At 41.0% G+C, this 19,298-nt stretch overlaps 1 protein-coding gene across 3 annotated transcripts in view; it reads left to right on the forward strand.

Moving 5' to 3' along the window:
- SMOC1 (SPARC related modular calcium binding 1) overlaps nucleotides 1–19,298 on the forward strand; it is a 130,820-nt gene that overhangs the window by 43,663 nt on the left and 67,859 nt on the right. For all 3 annotated transcript variants that reach the window (XM_075282893.1, XM_075282894.1, XM_075282895.1), the window contains exons 2-3: nucleotides 12,615–12,786; nucleotides 14,124–14,236. In XM_075282893.1, coding sequence (XP_075138994.1) covers nucleotides 12,615–12,786; nucleotides 14,124–14,236 — 285 coding nt within the window. The remainder of the gene's footprint in view (nucleotides 1–12,614; nucleotides 12,787–14,123; nucleotides 14,237–19,298) is intronic.

Consider the following 19,298-nt stretch of genomic DNA (forward strand, 5'->3'; position numbering starts at 1 on the left):
TTAACTAAGTGTATAGTTAACGTACAGAGCCTTAATAGTACGATACTGCAATACAGCACATATCTACCGCTATATGGCTGCCAGGATCCAGCTGTATTATCGCTGCTGGAGTCATACAGATAACTGAGATTCCAGCAGTTTAACCCCTTAGATTTCATGATAATAGTGATCCTGCCATGTAAGTGGTAAGAAGTAGAGGAAGCCCATTTCTCTCACTTGCTCGGCACCCTCTAGGGTTCACTATCATAGATAAGAAAGGCGTCTTATTTAGTAAAAGTGATAAACATCACCAAACCTATAGAAATTTGGTCATGTTGTAATGTTTAAAGTTGGCATGTCATTTTCAAGTAAAAACTGAACTCATTTTTCATTCAGTCCAAAAACATTAAAAAAATCTAAACAAAAAGATATACACCCAACAATTGTGCTTTACATTTTCATATTTTTTATATAGATAGTGTGTCCCATATAGGGATCACAATGTACATCTTTTTACCCTATCAGTATGTCTTTGTAGAATGGGAGGAAATCCATGCAAACACGGATTGAACATACAAACTCCTTGCAGATGTTGTTCTTGGCGGGATTCAAACCCAGGACTCCAGCAATGCAAGGCTGCAGTGCTAACCACTGAGCCACCGTGTTGCCCCCATTGTCACATTCTAACGCCCATAACTTTTATATTTCTTTGCATTTATAGAGAGCTCTTTTTTTTACTGATACCATTTAGTGGTATATTTTACTTTTTAATCCCTTTTATTTTATATTTCGTGGAGACAATGCAACCAACAGAGTGATTTGTGCATTTTGATTTTTTTCTATTATAGTGTTCACCATGTGGGATAAATGATTTTATATGTTACTAGTCCAGACATTTTCAGATTCGCTGATCGCTTGTACAGTGCACTGCATACAAAAGTATTGCAGTATGTTGTCTTCTGATATGCGTGGCCTGAAGCACAAAGATTGTGGTCCAAGTGGTTTTCACAGAGCCCCAAGCCACCAAGTCAACTAGGGTGTTGACCACAGAGAGATCTGCTAAATTACCGCCGTCAGAAATTGTTTCAGTGCCAGAAGCTTCGGACCGGTAACTACTGTATGAGGCAATGTGTATGGTGATGGCTTAGCTGCTATATGTCATATGTTGAGAAGGCCAGGGGCGCAACTTGAGGGGGTGCAGAGGGTGCAGTCGCACTGGGGCCCAGGATCCTTAGGGGGCCCATAAGCACTGGTGTCATTATTGAGATTGCTGCTTCCATGTGATCCATAAACCAAGGGGTCCCACAGATTACCCGAACCACACTAAGGTTAAGTAAACTCCTTAGCTCCAGTAACCATCGCTATTAAGAATTCACTGTAGGGATGAGGTAGGGGGCCCTGGACAGAAGATTGCACCATGGCCCACAAGACTTTAGTTACGCCACTGGTGAAGGTGTTAAGGTGGCCATAACAGTAGATTAATACAGTGTCAGGCAGGCCCATCAGAGCACCAGAGGGTTCTTCAGGTACTAACACAATACTGGTCCAACACTATGGTCTAACCTGATTCGGAGACTGGATTAATGTACCGTATTTTTCGGACTATAAGACGCACTTTTTTTCCCCAAAATTTTGGGGGAAAAGAAGGGTGCGTCTTATAGTCTGAAGGTGGCGCCTGGCATCCGCTGTAATAGAGAGGCGGAAGCCGGCAAGTGATAGACGCCATTACAGGTGCCGGGGTCTGCGACATCGCTGCGCTCCTCTGCCATGCATGAAGCCAGCAGCGGCAGGGGCTCCTCCGTGCCCCCGCCGCTGGCTTCATGCAGGGCAGAGGATCGTAGCGATGTCTCAGGCCCCGGTGTCTATCCCTCCCCGGCATCCGCCTCTCTAGTACAGCGGATGCCGGGTCAGTATCGGTGGCCTCTTCTCCCCCGGGGCCGGTCCCCACCGGCCCCGTACCTGTGACGTTGCAGGCCGGCTCCTGCGCGGCGATATCGCAGGAGCCGACCTGTTCGGGTGACAGCCGGGAGCCTAATGAGGCTCCCAGGCCTGTCACTGCTGTATTAGTATTGCGGCTGGTCTCTATGACCAGCCGTAATACTAATTGACAGAATGTCCCATAGACGGCAATACAGTTGTATTGCCGTCTATGGGACTTGCGATCAAGCGACCACAGGCTCAAGCCCCCGGGGGGGAATAAAATAGTAAAAAAAAAAAGCTTTAAAAATATGAAATAAATAAAAGTTCTAAATCACCTCCTGTTTTTTTTTCAATACAAGGTGATCTAAGCAATAGATATCCCCCAAAATGGTATAACTAAAAAGTACAGCTGGCCCCGCAAAAAAAACGCCCTATACATCCCCGTACAGCTGCAGGGTCACCTGTCAATGTGGCCTTGCAGCTGTTGCAAAACTACAACTCCCATATATTAAATATTTTACCAGTTTTTGCTTCAAAATTTTTTTTCCCTATTTTCCTCCTCTAAAACCTAGGTGCGTCTTATAGTCCGAAAAATACGGTATATGGATGTCTCCTGAAGTCACATGTTGGAGAAAAGAGGGGTTGGTCATATTGGATTCCAACATGATCAATCCTTTTTATTATCAGAGTATTATATATTTCTTGCTCCATGCAAAATACATGTACTACCTTGTCTTTCAACTCTATCCTCGCATGGACCAAATGTGGATAAAGATATAACAACGTGTGATTACTTAGGGGATTCAGAAATTTAGGCCGTTTTAGTTAAAAAAAAAAAAAGGATTTCCCTTTAAATAACATTACTTTCTTCGGTACTGACATATACAAGTATTTTGCTATACATATCTTTCAATATTCATGCCATTTTACATGCACCACTTATAGAAATATCCACCGCTGAGTAAGCCACGCATCACTCATTTCCTGGCATTTTAAAAGCAAAAACTACAAAGATCATATTGTTATCTGTAAATGTAAACCTAATCCTACAAATGCCTGTAAATGTATCCAGGCTTATGTGTTTTATTTATGAGGAAGAGTAGCTCTTACACATACCCATATAAGCTATTTAGTGTTTTTGGATCAAGACGTTTCCTAACATTAAGGCAGGATTTGCTGTGGTATATAGATGGCGTGAATGAAATCCGTATAACGTAGACTGTATAGCCGTGTAATACAGAACACATTTTATATAGGCATCGATATATCAACAATTCATACATCTCTAGGGGTTTAGCGATGATATATTGCTGGAACCTTACTAAAAGCCTTGAGATTTCATTGGGTTTTTTCTTGTTTGTTTTTTTTTTTTTTTTTTTTTTTAAAGTTCATGTATGGTAAGCTTATATTTTGTGGAAAAAAAATTGTATTTTTACAGTAAAAAAAAAAAAAAGCTGTGTTTTACAGTACCAATAAAGAGAAGGAGATTTCCTTAAAGGGGTTTTGCCGTCTTACTGTTTCAGCAGTTTGCCTGCCGTCTCCTCTTCTCACTTCCTGTATTTCTCCCCCTCCCCTCCTAGCTTGCTGAACGGGACACCATGAAGTATCACAATACTTATGCCGATCAGATAATATGCACATGTTTGTAGAGAACAGACTCAGTGTTATCTGTGTGTTTACATAGAGAGATAACAGACTCGACTTTATCAGCAAACTGCAATTAGCTGAACGATTGTCCTGCAGACCTGTGCATAACATTGAGATCAGTGAGTGACATCACTTGTCCTATCACACAGGTCCGTGATTATGGAAACGCTGTGTAAAATATGGGAGGAATAAGTTCACTTAGCAGGAAATCAAAGCAGCGTTTCTAAAGCAATATATGCAGGAAAAGTCTTCAATTTACATAAGCTACCAGTATAGATACGATCCTTGAGATGGGACAACCCCTTTAATCTGATCCACATATTGCACAAAATACATTTTCAAAACGGTGAGTGTTATTAAGAGACACGATGTTCATTTTAGCTGCAGAATCGCAAGTGTTTTCATGGGAAAGAAAAATCACAGAGAAATATGCAGCAAAAACTCAATGAAAAATTTTGTGGAAAAAGAGATACAGCATTAGCTGGGGCCTTAGCCTATAGGCTATAGGTTAATCGAACAAAATATTATCTGGCCATCCATTGAATATATATGGCTATGTGGTCCACTCTTAACCCTGCGAGGACGTATCTCATACATCTCTGCAGCATTAAGTAGCTGCACAAAATCATGCGGCTGCAGAATTGGGAGACGGCTGTTACTATAGATGTATCTTCCATAGAGAAGGCAGGGACAGTTTATTGCAGAGTACTGAATACACAGCTATGGGAGCCACCATAATGCGGCTCCTCTCAAGCCCAGCGTTGGTCATGTGATCTGCCCGTGGTGGGAACTGTAGAAGTTGCTGGATCTACCCCAGACAACACAACATTATGTGGCAACTTCATAAAAGTTACTGTAACGGAGAGGGAAAACTATTATAAGCTAAGGCCCACGTGTAAAAAAACACTGCGGAAACACATTGCAGTTTTTGCCGTATCGCTTTTTCTCAGAAGTTTCCTCTGCAGACTTTCTGCTTAAGTTGCACTTATAGGGAAAGCGCCAGCAATAGTTGGTGTTATTACCGCAGCCATGACATGCATTGGCCAAATGGGGGATCCATTAACATAATTGTCAGAGCACTTGATCTATAAAAGAAGGACAGGGAAAGGGCTCCTCCACTGGATCGGCAGGGCCAATAAGAGGCTTTTTTTTTTCTTCCTGTTTTTTATTTTACACCCTCCTCAACCCTCATCTAATGTTATTTATTGATATAAATTCCATTGAACTACGTATTATGCATAAATTGTGATTTTTTTTGTTAAATTTATTTATTTTTTTGGCCGTATTAATAACCACCATTTTCTTATCCTTCTCCGTGAATTTGACCCTACTTTCCTAAACATTACTATCGATTTTTAGTTCGCTCTACTTTTGGCTAAATACAAACATTAATCTGTGTCCGAGCCGCAGAACTAGCTGTGGGAAATGTCATTGTAAACTAGCAAGTGATGAATAAATGAGCGCTTCTGTAAATGTTATAATGTGCCATTGTTACAATATTTTATCAAAGCTGGAAATGGCGTTGAAATGTACAGTAATGTCTGGTGCCACCTTCATTTTGCAATAAGAGAGCACAAGTCCTTTATTGTATGGAAGCCTGGCAGCACTTAAAAAGGAGAAGGGGAAGCCATCGTTTGGTCTCCTAACAGTGTTAATATTGTTTATATCTGTGGAAGCCATTGTTACACAAGTCTATTACTTGATCTAAGTAGCGAAGATGCCAAAGCTAGACAGTAGTTTTCCAAGGCTCTAGTAATATCGATGTTCTTGTTTTCCTGGAAAGGAAAGTACAAAGGTTTATGTAAGATTTCACAATCCAACTCATATAGCTGTCTAGTTTTATGTGTTCATGTCTTCAGTGTTGAAATAAAGTACATAGGGGGGTTATTAAGGCTGGTGTCATTTATGCCAGTCTTAATGTCCCCTGAACCAGCAGAGGGCGCTTTTAATTCATGATGAGGCTTCTCCTAAAGTAAAGTAATATTAACTCTCTTGGTATTAAACTCTACATCACAGAGACAATTAAACTGGCATCACATTTTAGATTCCGAACACTCCCAGTGCCACCATACACATGCACGCTTGGCTTCAACAAACCTGCATGTGTTCTGAATGTGAAGAGAGGAGCAAACCACTGTCAGACCCCTTGGAGGCAGCTTATACCATCAAGAACAGAGTTAGGGCGGGTTCACATCTGCGCCCGGTCTCCGCTTTGTGGGTTTCCGTCTTCTGCCTGAGAAACTGGACAGGAGAAAGAAACCCACCAATTAGTGTCCGCCCGTGAGCAACCGTGTGCATCTTTTCTTGTCTCCTCGGCGAAACCTTTTTTTTTTTATCTGGACACAAAGTCCTGCATGTCCGACTTTGTGTCCGGTTACAAAAAACGGTTTCGCAGCGGAGAGGCAGAAGACACTCATGGGCGGACCCTTTGCAAACCCATTGACATGGGTTTCAAAACTGACTGCCGGTTTTCCATCTCCTGTCCAGTTTCTTGGGCAGAAGACGGAAACCTGCAATGTGGAGACCTGGCGCAGGTGTGAACCTGCCCTTACAGTGTTTTTTATTATGTTCCCTCACCTCCCCTGGGTCTCCGATCATTACACTTTGGGGTCTGAAAAGACATCAGTGTATAATGATAGCAGTGTTTGTTGGGGTTTGCAGGCCCAGGGGTTTGCATCCTTACTTATCGATCCCTACCAGTTATCAGGCTGTGTTACTTTTTTCATAGAAGTCTATGGAAAGGGGAGGGGAAAGGAAACTGCTAGAAAAGATACAGACATAACTGCAGCTGCTAAAATCTCCTGCACTGTGAATGAGAGAGTTCTTTGACACGTTTATCTTTTAAGATAAGTCTGAACCATTGCACTAAGAGGCAGTAAATCTATTAACTAGCTGGCAGCTGTCTCCTCCTCCCCCTCCCCTTCTCCATAGACTTCAGTGTGTGAGGTAAACACAGAGACAGATCCTATAAATAATGTGAGTGAAGATAAGGCGGAGCAGCTTAATAAGTGTAGAATTTATTTTTTTTTAATAAGATATATTACAAAGTTTCTTATATTCACTTGTACAATTCATTTATGAATAGTTGTTTTATATTTGGAGGTACACTTTAACTATTGAAGTCTATGAGAGCTCCAAGTCAGAGATCTCATAAAAATCACCAGGGTCCCAGATCATTGACCCCAATCAATTAACCCTTCAGAGATTTTAAGAATCAGAGGAACACTTTAAGAGCATGAAGAGGCACGGAATAACAAAAGATCCCTCTGTGATCCACTAAACTAAGAATAAGATTACGGTACATTATGTATTCTGACATTTCATATAACGGAATCAGTGCTCTCAGAAAACACTGCAATTGCCAAAGACACAGCATGCAAATGTCCTATTACCATCTGAGTCATATTTACTTGTTGGGTGAGCATGTATCCACAGTCAAGGGTGATAAGAACAATGCAGACTGATTTAGCGTGCGTTTAGGTCACTGCGAGTTCACAGCGAGTGTTTATTTATGGGCACTATGATTAAAGCACACAACAACAGTAAATATATTTTTTTGCAAGCAAAACTTCAACCATGGCTGCCAGTTCTAGCTCAAGTGCCAGACTTCTTACAAAGACATTCGCAATCATACACCATACAGTGCCTGTGAGAGGCGGCTGCAGAACCGCTGAGATAGCACTCATTTTACTTTATTACAAATTAAAACAACTTCTAAAAAAAATTTTTCATTTACTTTTATTTTAACCACTTCAGTACCCGGCCAATTTGTGGTCCAGGACTAGACACATTTTAGGTTTTTTTGTATGTGCGGTTTTGAGGGCTGTAACATTTTTTTCATTTGGGTCATTCAACTCATTTCTCCATCTTTTTTCTGTGACACATAGGGCTGTATTTTTATGTTATTTTTACTTTTGCATGGTGTTTTAATTTTCTTTTATATCCAGGAAAATATAAGCAAAAGAGGAAGGAAATTGTGTCTATTTTTCACTTTAATTTTTTTTTTCTCTTTTAATCTAATAACACAAAGTGCTACTAAAAAATATTTTTACTTTTCTATTAATTTTTGTTATTTTTTTCACATTGTGTCCCCATAAGGTTATAACAGACCTTTGGGTCATCTTTCGGACATGGGGGGAGGGGGTGATTTTCCCTGTAAATGGTGCACAGTGATCGGGAAGGTCGGTAGGATAATAATGGTCCAAAAGTGGTTAAAATGTTCCTGTCTTGTATGGGGCAGACATCTATACATGCTGGAATCTCCTCTGATGTGCTTGAATGTCTTAGTCAAAAAGGTATATTAATTCTGTGGATATCTTATCCCTGGTGGCTAAGCTGAAGTATTTGCCATCAATGAATATTTCTTACAAAATCTATTGAAACAAGACTTCAAAGGAATTTATGGCCATTTTTTTTTTAATGTATTTATTAAAACCAGATAGTGAAATATATCACTTTTTTCTAATGTATTTTTCGTTTCAGATTGTAGATTTTTTTATTGCATTCTCTGTAAATAATTTTGGGGGCGGCCATCTTGACTGGGTTTTCCTCTGCTCTGTTAACAGCATAATTGATAGGTTTTACAGCAGTGTCCTGGCCATAGGGGGACATAATCTGGAGCCAATTCACTAAGGTCTGTAGGAGGGTTTTCTAGTTATGTCTTGGGCAGAGGTGGTGACTAGATAAGGGTAGATAAGGTCACATCATGTATTATATTAGTCAATGCAAAGATGTGTTATGTTGTATTAACTATGGAGGTGTTAGTTTCTATTGTGATTCTTATAGAGGAGTAATCTTCTATTGTTATGCTATCAGTCTTGTTGGTAATGTCAGTGAGGGAACTACTGCAAAGACAGCCCCTACAAAATTGGCAAGTGTCAGTTTATTATTAGGCATAGTGGGCAGAGTGAAGATTGCAAAATTTTGTACTCCTTATAAAATACAGATGTGATATGAAAATTTTAATATATATATATATATATATATATATATATATATATATATATCAATAATTCATTAACAATACGACATTCTACATGACATCTTAGTTTAAAAATACGTAATTTTCTGGTAACACAATCCCTTCATGTAATCCTAAAATTATCTGCCATGTTTCTACAGCCACGTTCAATGAACAAGATCAGCCTGCATCCTTATCTATATACTGTCTAAATCATAACTGGGCTTCTGCTACATCTACATCTTCAGATGTACAATGTAAATTCTGAAAGTTGAGATACTTCTGACATGCTTAGATATACAACTGGCTCGACAATTCTGAAAAACGTGCAGCAAAATCACTTTTGTTCTTCAAACTGTGAAAGAACAATAAAAGTTCCTATTCACTCCTGAGATGGGAGAGGTTTTACTCTCCTGCCTGCCTCATTGAACCCAAGCAGTCCTAGAATATCACAGTCACAGCCTTCTACATCCACAGCGAAATCTGTCCAACCTTGTTGAAATAAACAAACACCTACTTCAATATGTGCAGCTGCCATATCATACTTTACTTTTGCTCTCGCTTCAAGGTACAAAAATTAAATGCAGAGGCCGAGGATGCCCTCTTACTAGGCTTGCTCACAGTCTGGGCACTACGACACCATGCCTCCTGCTTTTCCCCTTTGTGCCTCCTGCTTTTCCCCTTTGTGCCTCCTGCTTTTCCCCTTTGACTGTGTTTACATGGTCCATGAGAAATCAGGATTAACTGAAGAAGCAGCATTTTAAACATTAGAGAGAGTCCTGTCCCAAGTAAATATGCCTGAAGCGTCAACATCGGGACAGATGCCAGAGGCTACTGACCCCTGCCCTTATGGTTGCAGTTTATATGGACAGTTGTTTCCATAGCTCCCTTACAGCCTTCTATGGGAGAACATGCCTGTCCCCATTCATAGAGCTGGAGGCTTAGCTCCATCAGATGCAACATAATAAGGGTCTGTTCACATGGGGGAAAATGAAGAGGAAATTCCTCTTCATTTTCCGCCACCGGCATTTTTGTGCGGGCTAGCCACGACAGGATGCTGATGCAGTGCATTGACATTCTGTTATGGCATCCAGCTCCTCATTAGGCCCGGATGAATCCAAATGGCTAGTTCACATGGGGGTTCCGTGTGTTCGCACTCCGTTACGGCCTTTCGCTCTGGATTAGGCCCAAATAAATGGGACTTGTCGAGAGGGAGGCGTCGCGAGGCGGACATCCGCAGCTGAATCAGCCGCGGATTCCGTCTGAAAACAGGGCAGCTCGCCTCTTTTTTCCGCGAGCAGGAACAAACCGCTAGCGGAAAAAAGAATGCTATCGGTCTACATAGACCTCTATTGAGAGAGGGAGGAATTTGAGGCTGATTCCGTGTCAAAATCCGCCCCCTCTTGCCCCGTGTGAACTAGCCCTAATCAGGAGGGAGTCTTGAGCTACAGACCCTGTGGGTGGAATCTGCAGCAAGAGCAGGATGCTTCTTTTTTCTGCGTCCTGCTGCAATCTGTGCCTCCCATTGAAAACAATGGGAGGTTGATTCAGGAGGAATTTGCTCCGTGTTCAGGGGCGTAATCTGCCCCCAAATCCACAGCAAATTCCTCCGTGTGAACTGACCCTTACTTCACTAATTCACTATCCTACAGAGTTTCTCTTTGTATACCAGAGTAATGAGAGACCAAAATACCACCACGAGGTGTACAAGAACATATTACACCATCATGCCCGATAATTCTGGGTAGAGAATATGTAAATAAGACCTCCTCGGTGGAAAAGAGGAACTTGTTCCAGTCCCCTTGTGACCCATGTCTAGACCTCTCACACAGCAGCCAGTACCTCTCGTACTTCTTTTCATGTTGTACAGATTGTAACCATACTCAATAAAAAAAAATATAAAAGAAAACTTTGCCAGAAGAAATCATGAAAAGGTCTTCTGGTGTTCATTAAATGTGTAAATTTGATGGTGAGAAGCTGAAGTCTGTTGTATGGTCATCTCTATGACAACTCTGATCTGGAGAGGAATCCAAAAAAGTGTCTGGAGACCACAGCAGCCTCACATATTGAGCCTCTATGTTTAAAACACATAGGTCAACCTAGAAGTAATCCATTAGGAAAGAAAGATGGAAGGTCAAGCTGAAACTGATGTACAGCTGCTATCTGACTAAATGAATAACTTTCTATGTGAGGCCTTTGATGTGAGAATTTCTCAGGAAGGCCAATAGTAATAGTTAAGACAAAAAACAACAACAGCAAAAGTCAAGCTGATCCAGATGGAGTTCTTCCAGATATCAGCAGGTCAATCCTACGGTCATATGTAACTATCGTTACATTTCTAGGTCCTGCTTCAGAGTAGCTCAGATTAAGGAAGTTGTAAGTGCTCTGTAAAAACAGACATCAAAAAGGGGGATTAAGGGTTTGAAAGGACTCATTGATTCTTGGTATATAAGGCAGAGTGGCGGGATTTTACCAGGTGGTATGGTGCAGCATGCTTACATGTATTGTATGGCTGGCAATTGTCACAGGCCATGGGTTATCGGCCAGTTTAGGATAAATGTTATCCCACCTTAGGAATAACATGATGGGATCTAGATTTGATCAACATCTTTGGAAGGTGAAGTGACAAAAACAGAAAGGAAGGAACGCAGCTGAATACTGAGATGTTTCTTTGTTTATATTCCTTCCATTTCTGCGTGTTTTTGGTTTTTTGTCTCTGATAGGTGGCCTTGCTTCTTGTGTCTGTATGTATTTTAAGACTCTATTGCACGGTCATTATAAGTTTGCGCTGTATGTGGAAAACAAATATAACAAAGATCCTTGTAAAAAAAATTTAATTGAAATTTTGGGGTGAGGACAATGAAAATTTTTAAAATTTGGAATTTACCTGTGTTCAATGAGAACATTGTACATGTGGTTATAGTAAAGATTAAGATGACTACATAATATTAAAAAAGGAAAAAAAAGAATTATCATAGTGTCTGATTATAAATCTGTCACATTATTAGCCTGTCTAGTCTAATGCTACACCAATTGATTGACTTAGTTTTGGGCCAGAAAGATGTACCAAAATTTTGGGACATGGTTGGTGCACAGTATTGAAATCTAGACCTCAGCCACTTCCCTCTACATCACACTCCTTATGAAGATGGGCACCTTTTCCTGTGAGGTATAAAACTGCCTAAGGTTCACACTAGCACTCGCTATATGTTCAGGGTTTCAAACCCCGAACCCACTTAAAAAATGCCTTTTTCGGGCAGAAACCCCGCGGACTCAATTACAGTCTATGGGGTCCATGTGTAGCTACTTGTTAAGCGGGTTAGCTTCCCATTTTTTGGGTCTTCAAGCAGACCGGAAGAACGGAAAGCCGAAGGCTAGTGTGAACCTAGCGTAAACCAAGTGTAAAACGCTTGATAAATGTGGTGTAAGGCCGCGTTCGTATTTTGTCCGGGGGAGTCCACATGAGGACCCCCCGAATGGAATACCGAATGCAACTGCAAGCGGTGTGCCAGTAACATCACACGGATCCCCATAGACTATAATGGGGCCCGTTTGCTTGCCGCCAGATCTCCACAGGGATCATCCGGACAGGAAAGTCGTTCACAATCTACTTTCCTGTGTGCATGATTCGTGCGGGCACCGTGTAGATTGTGAACGACTTTCCTGTCCGGATGATCCCTGTGGAGATCTGGCGGCAAGCAAACGGACCCCATTATAGTCTATGGGGTCTGTGTGCTGTCACTGCACACCGCTTGCAGTTGCGTTCGGTATCCCATTCAGGGGTCCCCATGCAAACTCCCCCAAACAGAATACCGAACACAGATGTGAACCAAGCATTAGGCATGCTAAACAGTATTTTGGTGTAAATTCCATCAGAATTCTAATGAATTTTGCTTAGTAAATCTCCTCCATATATCAATCTCCTCACCAACTCCTGCTCTATAACATATAGTGACTGTATGTTCAATGTCACAGGTTTCTTTCCTTTCTTTGATCAGTTTGTAGTATTTCACCTATATATTCTAGTACTCATCTAATGATATATTGAATTTTTAGTGATATGTTCTGTCTATAAATTAATATATATAACTTGTGTTTTATTTTGTAGTTTTTAATAAGTGAGCGGGACAGAGATCCACAGTGCAATCCTCATTGCTCCAGAACACAATCCAAGCCCGTCTGTGCATCAGATGGCCGAACCTATGAGTCTATGTGTGACTACCAAAGAGCCAAGTGCAAGGATTCTGCCTTAAATGTTGTTCATCGAGGGAGGTGCAAAGGTAACAAAGGGGAGTCGAGCCATTTTATGTTTTCTCTCTGCACATTATATCCTGTCTCAGCTTTCATGTCTTCTCTCCATCATTGAATTCAGCGCACTGTCAGCTTTCTAGCGGTATATAAAACCGCATGTGACTGAAAAAACACACAGAATGTCATGGAATAAATGAACCGATAGTCCTGCCATTGTTTAGAGTATGTAGAATATGCTCATGTATTGTCTGTAGACATCTTCAGTCAGTGATGAGTCAGTAGGGCCAGTTATAAACCGGAAAAACTATTTTTTTTATACAAGTTCCAGACATTTTATATGGAGACATTCATTCTTGGCACACTTTATTGTAATAAAAACATCAAAACAAAAAAAGTGATATGTGAAAGATTGTCCAACCGTCACCATTATAAGGCTGAGACAAGCAAAGAAAAGTTACAGAGCAGAAAACTAAAATAACCAAAGGGTCCTACGGTTTATATGTAGCCGGTCTCTAAGGCCAAATTATTTTTATTTTATCTCTTCCCCATCACAACTGCAATCTTAGGGGGCGTTCACACTTGCGCCCGTGTCCGCCCACCGGGTCTCCGTCCTATTCCCCGGGGAAACTGGATAGGGGACGGTTTTTTGGTGGTCAGTTTTAAAACCTATTCATTGGACAGGGCTTTTAAAGCAAACCTTATGTAGCCTCTCGGCAAGGAGGCCGGGTTTTTTGCAGCGACACAAAGTTGGACATGCAGGACTTTGTGTCAGGACAAAATAAAATGGTTTCCCAGACACCAGCAGTTTGCTTTGAAAAATCGAAAAACCATTCAACTGATTGCTGAGAAGCCGTCCCCTATGCAGTTTCCTCGGGAATAGGACGGAGACCCAGTGGGCGGACACAGGCACAAGTGTGAACACCCCCTTAAACAGATAAAACACATTTCAGCTTGAGGATATCATTATGGCTGTGTATGCAATAATTATTAGGTTTTCTATTGGTGAAGGTGATCCTACACATTAGACAGCTCTAGGTAGAATGCTCTTTTCCCCATCACACATCTTTTTTGACCTCTTCAAGTGCATGTTTATTTCAACACGAAGGACACAGTATACAAGCGATTGCCAGATCCCTCTGGCTCAGGCTTATCTCCTACAGGTACAAGGATTGGCAGGTTTCTCCATTTTCCATTGGGGATGGACGGGCTGACCCCAAACACATTAGAAGGTTTGGACAATTTTTCTGTATTGTGTTTGGCCAGCTTAAGTGACCTTTGTTACTAAAGAAAGATCAGCAGTCTACTTTGCCACATTTCCTTTGGAGAAATTAACAAGACAGAATAATGCCTACATTTTGTTTCTAAGATGCTGGACAGAGCAAGTGTCGGCTGGAAAGAGCACAAGCCTTGGAACAAGCAAAGAAGCCGCAGGAAGCAGTTTTCATTCCAGAGTGCAATGAGGATGGCTCTTTTACTCAAGTAAGTACCGTACATGATATATTTATAGATTTTTTTATATTTCTATCTCTTATTGCCTTTACGGTGACAAGATATTCCAAAGCATCATACAGAGGTTGAAATAATTATGCTCAGAGTTGGGTTCCCAATCCAATCTAATCTAATCTAATCTATCTAAAGGCTCATTCATACTACGGAAAAGGAAGACATTTGTGGTGGACATCTTCATTTTCTGTCCCCCAGCTCCACACGACAATGCCGAAGAAGAAATCAGGGCGGAATTGTATCTCAAATTTGGGGTGGATTAGTGGAAGAATATTTTTATTTTTGCACAAATTTAGTGAGGGGGTTTAAGCCCCTGCTCTGAAAGCAAAATCTGTAACATGGCTCTGTCAAAATCTGTAATATAGCTCTGTCACCGATCGCCAGGTCTCCCAGTGATTTCTGTACAGACCTCTGAGTAGGAAAGCCATTGCTCCTCTCTCTCGCTACTTGGAATTGGGCCCATCCTACCATGGGTAACCTGGGTATCCCCAGAATCAGTGCGTTACACTGCAAGAGAGTAAGACTCAACTTCTCCCATTCTGCAACTCTTATGTGTAACTCAATTCCGCCTATAAAACCAAGCAGAGTGACAAGCACTAACTCAAACATCACATAGCTCAAGTCCTATGCAAACACAACACGATATGTAATGCAATAAAGTAGTAACAGCTTAGGGTAAATTCACACGGAAATTTTTGGTCAGGATTTTGAGGCTGTATCCGCATCAAAATCCTGAACAAAAAGACGGCTCCCATTGAAATCAAAGGGAGCCGCTCAGGTCTTTTTTCCAGGAGCCGTTTCTTCCAGCTTCCGGAAAAAAAGAAGTGAGGTGCTCAATCTTCAGGTCGAATCACCTTGCGATTCGGCATGAAGACACACCCTCCTCCGGGCTAGGCCCGTTCATTGGACCTAATCCAGAGCGGACTGCACGGCTGGATGCCGATTCAGTGCACTGGCTTTCACTCGTGGCTACCCGGCTTTTGGATTGAAGGTTCCGATCCAAAAAACTCTGTGTGAACTTACCCTTAGAGTGGGCCAAACTGTGTCTTATTGCCAAGTCGCACCCACAGTGTGAACAGCAGCTATATCCTTCCCTTGCCTATCAATGCAACTATGTGTCCGCACTACCTTCCACAGCAAACAATGACGAAAATACAGAAAAAAAATGACAGATATTTGCTTTTGGTCAGTGTTCCACAAATTGTTGCCAGAAAATGGTGTACATTGACTTTTCAGCCTCCTAAAATCTAACAGTGTATGGTCAGCGGGGACCATTATCACCACAATGGGTTATTAGTCATTGTCTGTCTTTCCGCTCCCTGAGCCTTGTAATAAATGATTTTTACAGTGAAATGTTACAGCTTTTGTTTCCATTATATCAATATTTTAGTTTTAACTCTCGCATGTTCGTTCTAGTTTCCAAATCCACACACTGTAAATTAGAATTATTACCTAGATTAGATGTATTAAATACTTTGTGGCCAGAGATTAGATAATGGTTTGGCTCTATGACTATTCCAGGCTGCGCTGCGAAAGTAAGGGTTGAGCGTAAGCTCAAGTTTCTATGGAAGTTGTTAGAAGAGCCGCTCTGTTGCCTCCACTCTTACTCCCTACTGGTGGCTAATTTGGCAGCCTTTCTATTGTCAGAGCTACATAATTCAGATGAATGATACCTCTGTCCTGGACATATTGTTCTGAACAGGTCCATCAATCATGTTTTTGGCAATAGAAAGGGTCAGCAAGGCTGTAGGAAACTGAAGGCATTTATATAAACTATGAATTTAATGTACTGGGAACGGCAATCTAATCTTGTGTAACATTATTCAATTACTGGATGTGAAGGATCTTAAGCATTTCACCTAAAAGAACTGGAAATGGTTGAAGTTCTTTGTTGTAATAGATTTATTAGGCTTTTTTTTTTATATACATTTTTTGTCTGGGGCGAGGCTAGTTTAGGATTTGCAACAGTTATAAAGTTAAACCTTTTTTGCCATGGTCTTGCCTTCTATATAAAAGGAGTTTTATAGGACATTGCTTGATCTGGGTTTCTATTAGGGTTTTGAGACCGCTCAGGAGCTTTTTCCGGGAGCCGTTTCTTCCAAAATGGTGAATGAAATGGTGAATATTGCAAAAAACAAAGGTAGAATTCTCACCTTGTTTGGTTGTGAAAATTAGTTCACAACCACTATTTAGGCATGTATCAGAATGCAATTTGTACAATGATGGACCCTAGTGGGCAGCAGCTGGCCTCAGGAACGCTTCAAACCACGGTTAGGCGTCAGGAACGTCCATAGAGTAGAAAAAAGAGGCAATGGGCGCACTGGTCCAAACAATTATTTTTATCATATGACGCGTTTCAGGAACACAGATCCCTTTTTCAAGTGTTAGACACACTTGAGAAAGGGATCTGTATTCCCGAAATGCGTCATGTGATAAAGATAATCGTTTTGACCAACACACCCATTGACTCCTTTTTCTTCTTTATGGCTGTAAATCCAATAGGACAGTCATATTTTTTGAGCTCAACAGATAGCGTAATAAAATCAAGACCATTCTATGCTCCATTCACATCTTCACTGTCCTATCCATTTCTGAAAAGAAAAATGGATAGATCTGCTTGGGGACCCAAAAAATGGATCCCAATCTGCTTATACACGGAAACCTGTGGACCCCATAAACTATAATGGGGTCTGCCAGGTCTCTGCCTGCATTTTTCAAGCGAAATTGGGGACTGAGTCCCCGAATGCAGATGTGAACCTAGCCTTATTTTGCTATACGTTTTCATAGCTGGTTTCAACTATGTGACATCTTTAGGGTTTACTTCAAGGGACATAGTCATTACATTATAGTTGGATGAAGCCGTAAATCTTAGCGGGATTAGCAAACTAAATGTGTAGGGGGTATCCCGACTCGCCCACGACAGTTGTTGGAAAAAATAAGTAATAGTCATATTGGAAGTCAACATGCCAAAGCTTAGTCCAAGTGGGAGACACATTGCTGCCAAAGGAGTCTGGCAATGGCTTTATTCTTCTATCCCAACTGAGAACACACAAGTTTGCCAAGTGTGCATCATGTGCACCATAGTTGGAAAGAATAGACATGAGCCACACAAGCCTTCAACTGACAGCTATCCCAGATATATAGGCACCATTAGCAGAAAATGAATCACCAAATGTAGTTACAATCACGAAAAACACACAAAAAATAATCTTTGTATGATGAATTAACATGATGGAATACTATGGCATCTGGGCCAAGTTTTTGGCCCTGGGTCGTTCACACCATATGGTGGAATCCTAAGAGGTTGGTAGGTTTCTGAAGAAATATAAAGTTCGTCAAACCCAAATCTTAGCACAAAGTGGAGCAACACTTTAAAGAAAATACACAACCATTTTCACAGTAGCTTAGCTTCCTTATAGCTCCTCATATTTACAGAGTATACAGGGACATGCAGTAGTTTTTAGTCTAACCAGGTTGGTTTAATTGTCTTAAGAGGGATTTTCCTTGCTCCACCTCTTGCACATTCTGCCTGTAAGGTGTAATACTTGGAAGCCGCATGTATTGAGTCTGTCTTATCCACATTCCAAGAGTTCTGTAAAAGTTAGATGGAGAATTCCAAGATGCTCGGGTCTGGTGTTTCTGTAAACACAGTTGGGGGTTCACCATGAAGCTCGTCTGAGGTTTTAGTAACTAAACAAAATCAGAATTGCGAAGCATGAAGCCATTACCACAGTTTACCTTATGCACTGCTTGTTCTCATTGTCCTGTAACCCACCGTAATCACTACACAAGGCTCCTCTGTTATATCAGTGGTTTTTGTGTTGGCAGGTGGAAGAGAATGTTGTCTTTCTAGGACTCTGGTTATTTTTATTCTTTTTTTTCTTGAATACTTTGTTGGTGAGGAATATAAGCCTTTGGGAAGGTAACATACCATTACCGCTACTTCCTGCGCATATTATATAACTGACCATTATTGAAAGGTCTACCACAGCTATTTCCAAAAAAGAGCCTCATGAAATGTTACAAGAATAATGAGACCATAGACATTTGGAATACATTACAGCATAAAGCCTTTGGTTAGAACATTCTCTCAGCAGAGAGAAGACTCTGGCCTATTGTGATTTGCCATACACACTAAACTTTAGTTGGCCGAAATGGACGATCCTGAATGACAGCCGTTCATAACAGCCAACTTTTATCTGCCAAAAAATATCCTCCATAGAGGAAATTTTTCTAAAATAAAAGAATTTAGCCTATCATTTTCCACCATCACAGACTCAGAGCAATGTTTTAATTGTTGACGGTGTCAAATTGTCAAGGTTTTTGTTGATTGTGGGATCGCTCATATGAGTGATCCCACCGTTGATCAATCGACCTCATCATGGATGATTTTCATCTAACGTATATAGCTAGTCCTGGACCAGAAGTTTACGGTAGCTGGAGCAACATGGTGGCTCAGTGGTTAGCATTGCAGCGCTGGAGTCCTGGGTTTGAATCTGCAAGGAGTTTGTATGTTCTCCCCGTGTTTTCGTGGATTTCCTCCCATACTACAAAGACATACTGATAGGGAAAAAAAAATGTACATCGTGATCCCATAAAAAAAGAAGTTTATGGTAGATGATAGTTTCATTTTCCCTCTTTGTTTGATCTGTTTCATAATTCCCAGATTTTGACATATCATACGTCCAAGCGCGCGCATTGTCCAACCTTTTATATGGGCCTCCGACCCAGATTTACTATTTTAACACCAAAGGCTCTGCTAGTATATAATTCTTTACTAACTTCTAGGGAGTCTACCACCACCAAAATTTCTTCTAAACCACTTTGTAGGGATAGTTAGTGCTATAGTGAAGATACCTGTCTTTGTGTCAAAATGAAATCTTGCTACCAAGAAAGTTGAATATAAAAAATGAATCCAGTTCACCAATTCCTGCAGACGACTTCATGTAAGTCCACGAAACAGTGCGGGGGCAACGACCATCCAAAGAAAGACATATTATTCAGCATCTTAAACCATATTCATCCATAAAAGCCCATG

Source organism: Leptodactylus fuscus, chromosome 7 (genome assembly GCF_031893055.1).
Source record: "Leptodactylus fuscus isolate aLepFus1 chromosome 7, aLepFus1.hap2, whole genome shotgun sequence".
Classification (NCBI taxonomy): domain Eukaryota; kingdom Metazoa; phylum Chordata; class Amphibia; order Anura; family Leptodactylidae; genus Leptodactylus; species Leptodactylus fuscus.